Source organism: Mytilus edulis, chromosome 13 (assembly GCF_963676685.1).
Source record: "Mytilus edulis chromosome 13, xbMytEdul2.2, whole genome shotgun sequence".
Lineage (NCBI taxonomy): Eukaryota > Metazoa > Mollusca > Bivalvia > Mytilida > Mytilidae > Mytilus > Mytilus edulis.
This window is the reverse complement of record NC_092356.1, coordinates 2,362,521-2,370,781: the sequence shown is the minus strand read 5'-3', so window position 1 is coordinate 2,370,781 and position 8,261 is coordinate 2,362,521. Positions and strand designations below refer to the sequence as shown.

Genomic DNA, 8,261 nt, shown 5'->3' with positions numbered 1-8,261 from the left:
ATTACTGAATAAAAAAAAAGAGCCCACAGATTTTTTGTCAGCTTTTTCCCGTTTTATCCATTTCAAAAAGTAAGTACTAAGTGAGTCGTGGATGATATTACGACACTCATTCCAATTAATAATTGACGGGGGACGATATTTATGTCTTTAACTGAGGAATGAGTATAACTCTCGGTCTTGAACTATGTTAAGATCTCCTATTATAACATGGGAAATGGGTCAATAAATGTATTCGGAATTACTGCAATTACACGAAGTAGGTGTATTTTCACTGATATTAACATATTAACATCTTTATAAAATTGGCTATTAGTGAAAGTCCGAATAGATTTCTTGTAAGTATAACAATGAGAGCTCAGTATTATCAAAATATCCAGGCTTTTGTTCTTTAACAGAATGATCATTTAAAATACAGGCAATGTTTACAAAATCAAAACCTTTATTGACCTGTATCACTATTTTTTAATAAAATGATTTTATGATCTTCAGGGCGATCAATTTTGGGAAACAGTTAAAAGTAACAATATGTCATTATAATTTGAACGATTTCATACTTAGAACTGCTATATGAAATTGTGTTGCAATCCTCTAAAATTTTATTTAACCTATTTATCGGTAATGAACAAAGCTTTGTTAACAGATAATGTCTGCCGTTGTTTTTTAAATAGAAACTAGGTCCGAAATATTGGTATGATTAGACAGAAATTTTCTTTGATTGCAATTTTGTCTAAACAGCTACTTTTGCATAGGTACTATTTCTTTACTAAAAATATGAAGTAAATATGTACTTGAAATTTATGTACTACATATTTTTGGCTAACACCGTTACATTTCTAGCACTTTGAAAGTTTTTCTAATTTGAATCTCTTAAAATTAGGATTTTCAAACATAGAATATTGTATTATTTTTGAACCAAAATATTGAGTACAAATCGAGTACTGTAAAATACAAGTACCTAAATGTTACAATAATTTTAAAGTAAAGAAATAGTACTAAATACTAAAAGTAAATTTCCAGTACTACATATTTTTAGTACAGAAATAGTACCTGTGTACGACCATGATAACAGTTTTTTCGAACAGTTTTAGAAACTATATCCAAAATGTTAACAGAATCGGTTCTTGATATATTGTCAATTCCCATGATATTATCATTAAGACCGAGAGGATAGACTGTCTGTAATTTTTTAATCCAAGTTAATTCAATTATTTTCCGTGATCGTACAAACTTTGAATGAGATTCACCAGGCTGCTTATTTAGTACTTAAAAAGGTTGAACTACTAAATATTTAATATGATGATTGTGCTTCTTAAGGTGTTGATAAATGATTTTTTGGGGTCTTTTTAAACGATACAGATGTTCTTGGATGCGTTTAGATAAATATCGTCCAGCTTCACCTACGTACTGAATACCGAATCCCGATTTGTTTCATGTGAGTAAATACATAATACTGTTTGTTTTTCAAGTTCTATCAATTTCAAATTTTAAAGAAAATGTGCGACCATTAAACGCGGACTTTACCGTATTGTTGGTGGAAAGACGGGGACATGTAAGTCATTTTTTTTGCATGACACTTATCGAAAGAAGGGTAACCACGATTTTTATTGTTAAAAATGTTAGCGATGGTAGTATTTTTAGATAAGCGATTTGAAGATTGAGACGTGTAGATACCCTTTGGACGAGTTTAGTATTTAATATTTATCCATTTCTAAGCTTCATATTTGTTTTTTGTTTGTGAATTATATTAGAATGGAGCAAAGACTGGCGTCCAGAATATGAACCAGCATACAATGAATTAATTATGTAAAAATGATAAATCTGTTCGGCTAAAGATGGTTCGGCTAAAAATGTCAAACGCTATCCGTATAACTTACCCGAAAAAGGGTATATCAGGGTAGCGACTGACGTCTGACTAAATAGTAGAATGGGGCTGAATATTGAAGTACTACGTTTAATAAAAATTTCCTAAAGTAATGAACTAGTGAAGTTCTCGCTCGGACACACACTCCATAATCTAGTATATTATAAGAGCATGAACCTGAAGCACGGGGAGGCACTACAAGTAATCGATGCCTTGTTAAGACTGTTATAAAAAAATACCAGATACGTGGGATTTTATTTAACAATAAAAAACTATCCAACTAATATATTCAGGGAGAGATTACTCTTAATAGAAAATATAATTCAAGTTATTCAAACAAAATAGGAAAATTTTGCGCGACTTTTACAGTTGAGTATGAAAAATAGTACGGTCACCCATACTTTAATAGAGTTTTGAAGAAAAAGAAAATCTATATTATGGAAGAGTTTGAAGGAAATACATTTTCCCCAATGTTACGTTTTTTTGTGTCTCTTATTTCTTTGTTTTGATTTGTAAGTCCACTTATGTATTGAAGAGCTTTTTCCTGACGCAAATTCATTTATTTTGAACTTTACTCTACTAATATTTTTATTATATCATATCATCTGCATATTCAAATCTCGTTTGATTTAAGTTGAATGTTCAAAACAAATGTACTGTGGAAAACTTAACTGTCAACAAAATTAGTGAAAGCATCATAAATGTACAGTTTTTGATGATATATTAATTGAACAATGTTTTTGTTTGTTTTGATTTTTTAATTACAGATCTTATAACACCAAATATATCACTAGCTTTGTATAACTATCTATGTCACAACATCGTAGGAACAGAAGAACATGTTAAAACAATCAGATTAATGAACACGGTGAGGGATAATTGTTCATATGACAAGTCATTTACATGTATAACAAGTGGAAGCTATGGAGAAGGACTTGAAATGCGAGGAAGTGATTTAGATATCATGCAAGTAATAAAATATATTAAGGTGAATGCGGATAAACAACCCGACTTTGATACAAGCATAACTTATCTGTCCATGGATACAGACGATGTAAAACCTGGTTTTACTCAATTAAGGCTAGAATATAGCAGAGCTCAGTTTATATTGACATGTTGTGAAGACCATAATGGTAAACATTATTTTTCGAGTGCATTATGGAAGGAAAATATATTATTGGATGGGGAGGATAGAGGCCAAACAATTCATGGACCGTGTATAACTGACAAAACAGGAGATATTGATTTTGCCGTATCTTTACATTGTAAAACGTGGATATCTTCTGCTGTAAATTGGATAAGAAGATCAAGTAGCTCATGGCCTAGTCATAACGTCACACAAAGTATTATACAACACGGGGTACTTTTTGTACCGATCGGAGTTAAGGGATCACCAAAGGAGGATATAGAATGGCGAGTATCTTTTTCAGTGGCTGAAAAACTTCTAATTAATACATTTACGCACACCCAATTAATGTGCTATGTTCTCTTAAAAATAATTTTGAAAGATGTTATAGCAAATGACTATGAATGTAAAGATTTACTCTGTTCTTATTTCCTTAAAACAATTATTTTCTGGATATCTGAAGAACTACCATCATCTGTATGGAAGCCTGATAATCTTATACCTTGTTTTATGCGATGTTTCAGCCGATTAGTATATTGTGTCGAGCATTCAGTTTGCTTGCATTACTTCATTCCAGAAAACAACATGTTTGAGAACAAAATAGAGGGACGTGCGCGTGATGTACTTTTAAAAAAATTAAACACGTTACACAGCTATGGTTGGCGATGCATTTTATTTTCAGATCAAATATCTAACTTTGATGTAGCGATGTGGAATTTTCCAATTGAACCATTTACATTGTATGTACATGACGTTGAGAAAATAGTGCAATCCAGTAATTTGTATATTGCAAATTCTTTATCTTATTCTGAGTTAGATATATTGAACACAGGATTATTACATCATTGTCACCATTTTTCACTAAAGCAAATATATGCATACTACATATCACAGAGCTGCAGTATTCTAGCTCAGCGTTTACCATTTGCTGGTGCAACTATCAACAATAAAAACCAATACAAACAGTACAAATCATGTTTAAGTACTCTGCTAACAAATGTCTATCATGACGCTGTGTCTGGGTGGCTTATGGTAGCATCATTTTTTTACAAAACAAAGCAATACAGGAAAGCTTTACACATCATTAGGTATTCTGTATCGAAATGTACTTTCGAAAAACTGTTCTTTGGAATGACTCTGTCAGATAATTATTACCAGTTACTTAAACTGCTGTCATTCAACAATAAAAGTGTTGTTTATCTTCTGAAAATAATGCTCATAGATTTTATACGATTTAATGTGAATTCAACGTTAACACCAGACGAACTTCTAATGGAGGGATGGAATGATCAATATTTTATTCCATCCACAGTGTATGCTTATTTCCTTAGTGTTCTTTGTCATTATCACCTCAATAATTTTAGACATTGTCAGGATTCTATGCAAGATTTAAAACTTGTTATTGAAGAACGATATTTGATGCCAGATTTGAAGTGGATAGCGGAGGCCTACACTTTATTGGGAATTGCTTTACAATTATTTGGCGACAAGGAATCCGCTCGACAAGCTTTTTTACAGTCTCTAGCAATCTTCCCCGATAAATCGTACAATTCTGCCACAAGGAGACTTTTGTACTGCTGTTAAATTGATAAAAGTCAACCCCATTTTGCAAGTGAATTATTCAAAAAAAACATATTTTTTGTTTTGAAATGATATGCGCATGACAATTCATGAACCGTGTATAACTGATGAAAAAAGAACTTATGATTTTGCTTGCTTGCTACATTGTAAAACGTGGGTATCTCCTGCAGTAAATTGGATAACACGATCAGGTAACTCATGGTCAAGGCAAAATGTCAAGCAAAGCATTATATAGCATGATATACCACGGGGTAGTTTTTATACCGATAGGAGTTCATGGATCACCTAAAGAAGATTTAGAATGGCGAATATATTTTTCAAGTGGCGGAGATGTTTCTTATAAATACATTTACGCACACCCAATTACTGTGTTAAAAAATATTTCACAAGATGTTATTGCAAAACACTGTGAATGTAAAGATTTACTCTGTTCTTATTTCCTGAAAACAAATATTTTCTGAAGAACTACAATTATCTGTAAGGAAGCCTGATAATCTTAGACCTTTTTAGGCTAGTCTATTGTGTCGAGCACTCTGTTTGCTTACGTTACTTCATTTCAGAAAGCAACTTGTTCGAAAACAAAATAGAGGTTCGTGCTCGTGAAATACTTCTAGAAAAATTGTATACATTGCTTAGCTATGGTTGGCGATGCATCTTATTTTCAGTTCAAATATCTATCTTTGATGTGTTGATATGGAATTTCCCTATCGAACCATTTACCTCATATGTAAATGATGTTTAGAAAATAGTACAATCCGAAATGTTGTTTTATGCATATAATTTAGAACTTTATTCTGAATCTAATATATTCAATACAGGATTAACAAACACAATATTATGTCAATCATCTTTATTGAAACACTTAAATGCATATTGCATATCACAGTGGTGCAAAAATCAAGCTCAACGTTTACCACTTGATAGTCCAATTGTCAATAATATATACCAATACAAACAGTACAAATCGTGTCTAAGTAATCTGCTAGCAAATATCTATCACGACGTTGTATCGGGATTGCTATTGATAGCTTCTTTTTTTTTTACAAGAGAAAACAATACAGAAAAGCTTTATACATTATACGGTACTCTTTATTGCAATGTACTTCCGAAAAACTGTACAGCGAGATGACCTTGTCAGAACTCCCTCACCAATCACTTAAACTGCTATCATTCGTCAAGAAGAGTGTTGTTAATCTGTTGAAAATAATGCTTGTAGATTGTATACGATTCACCGGAGATTCAACATTAACACCATATGAACTTTTAATGAAAAGATGGAATTGTACATGTCCATTTCCTCCAACAGCATATGCTTATTTCCTTAGTTTTCTATGTCACTTGCACCTCAACAATGTAATATCATTAATGGTCTACAACTTGTCACAGAAGAAAAATATTTGATACCAAATTGGAATACACGCGAGGCCTTCACTTTATTGGAAATTGCTATAAAACTATTTCGTGACAAGAAAAACCATGCGGAAAGAATTTCATTGGTCTGTTGAAATTTTTCAGAATGCATTACGCAAGTTTGCTGCAAAAAGACTTTATTATTGAATTTAATATTTGTGCATTCTGTTGACCTAATGTGTGTGCATAGATTAAATCAAAGTTATTAGAACTGTGTTGGTGATTAAAGAGATGAGAGATGGAGCATACGAAATTCATATTGAGATGGGTAAATCGCTTATTGTATACACTATAACTTGCAACCTACATGTAATTGCTGCTGTAATATGAAAATAAATAAGTTCATTCTTAGACATTGGGTTGATTTTTGAGTTATTACAGGGTGCTTTTTGCACATGTCTTGATCGGTGTAAGAAACAAATTTCGCATCAATACTGAAATATTTGTTCTTGTTATACGATATTTTTCTACCCTAAATAGTTTAATTATGTAAAGGATATCAGCCGATAGCAGTCCATTCTGTAAAATATTAGACAGGTACTGGAATATCTGCCTCTTTTGTACTCCTATATATGCAACCGGGAAATCTGTGTCTCCGCAATGTTTAACGAAAGCGATAATAAATGTCGGTAAATGGCCGTCCTTGCAAAGTCTTGATATAAACTCTTCATAGATCATGTAGATACCATGATTAAATTTAGTATTTACGCCAAACGCGCGTTTCGTCCACAAAAGACTCTTCAGTGACGCTCAAATCCAAACAAATTACAAAGATGAGCATTGAAGACCAAAATTCCTAAATGTTTATGACCAAATACAGCTAATGCAATCTATTCCTGAGGTAGAAAAGCCTTAGTATTTCAACAATTTCAAAAGGATTGTAAACAGTAAACAGATAACCATATGAATGATAGTAAATGTAAGCACAGAAGTCTAAATTAGGAGACAACCATATTGTATGTGCGGATTTGCGGGGGTAAACAGGGGGTTTCACTGTCGCAAATTGAGTTTACCTGGCGACGGGGAGACAGGTAAACGGATATTTGCGACAGTAAAACCCCCGGTTTACCACAAAAATCCTAAAAGGAGTAGGTTCAGTAAGACCCCTTTTTGGCCCCAAAATATAGCAGTTTTAGAAAATTGTGAAAATGTAATCTTTAAGCTATATTTTGGAAAGTAAAATTCTTTACTACATAAATATGAGCTGTTTTTGACAATACAATCCACAAATATCGCGTTCTAGCTTCATTAAGTCATGCTAAATTACTGAAATCTTCAAAATTTAAGCATTTTGGTTAATTTTTAGACGGTTTTCAATCATTGAATGTAAGTTGTATTTGATGATAATACAAAACATATATAAAGGTTGAGGATGAACACGGATGAGGCCACTTTCATTTTTGACAAAAACCATGTGAAACGTGACGTTTTTTGGCATATTTGATAGATTTTTCATATCTAAGCTTGAATCAGAGCGTTTTTAATGACTAGATCAGTTAAAATCTTTCACATTAACTAATCGAATCAATTGAAATAGACACTTTAGTGTTTAAAAAGTGTCCAAAAACTTTCGTTAGATGAACCTAAAATTTGAGGCCAAAATCGGCCCTTACCGGATTTACTCCTTTAATACGGTTATTGTGGATTTTTTTTTTCATTCGTGGTATACCAATTTTCGTGGTTTTCGTTGGTCACAGTAAACCACGAATTTAAGAATTCCACGAAGAATAATCCAGGTTGAATCATTGAATGATAATTGTGAAATTCTAGACAGCAATTGTAGTTATTCGTGTGTCGATGGAAACGTTACAACAACAAATGTTGTCTACAATCAATTGCGAATTATAAGAAAAAGATGTATTACGACAGTATGGGTTATCTTTTCTGCAACTTTTTTCGGTGTGCTTCTTTTATTTATTCTAATTGGATATCGCTACAAATTGCACCTACAATACTTTTGTTTATTTATCGGATTGGCCAATCCACTTTTCCGGAAGTCAAAAGAAGAAGCACTTGAATATGATGAATATGTAGCTTATTGCGATGGCGACTATAAATGGTAATATGGACCTTTGCGCTTATGTCTCGAAGAGAGACGAAATTATAAACTTATTTTGTTAGATAGAGAAGATGTCCTTGCTGGAAAACATAGACTTTTCGCTTTAAACAATTCAATTCCAAAATGCAAAAAGATAATCTTAGTAATTTCAGAAGAGTTTGTGAACAATTATTGGGCATACTATGAGGCTACTGTTGGGATTGAACATTTCCTGGGATAACAAG

The 8,261-nt window shown here is 32.4% G+C and overlaps 1 protein-coding gene across 1 annotated transcript; it reads left to right on the top strand.

The window, feature by feature from the left end:
- Positions 1–207: 207 nt before the first annotated feature.
- LOC139501925 (uncharacterized) lies at positions 208–4,571 on the top strand. Its single transcript, XM_071291226.1, has 2 exons — positions 208–256; positions 2,629–4,571. The coding sequence occupies exons 1-2, from the start codon at positions 208–210 to the stop codon at positions 4,569–4,571; spliced, it is 1,992 nt and encodes a 663-aa protein (XP_071147327.1).
- The last annotated feature ends 3,690 nt before the right edge of the window (positions 4,572–8,261 follow it).

What these genes read in the sequence shown, in the direction of transcription:
- LOC139501925 (XM_071291226.1), top strand. Translation starts at nt 208, where the DNA reads ATGGGAAATGGGTCAATAAATGTATTCGGAATTACTGCAATTACACGA. An exon ending in AATTACTGCAATTACACGAA is followed by an intron (nt 257 to 2,628) that starts GTAGGTGTATTT and finishes TTTTAATTACAG; the next exon opens with ATCTTATAACACCAAATATA.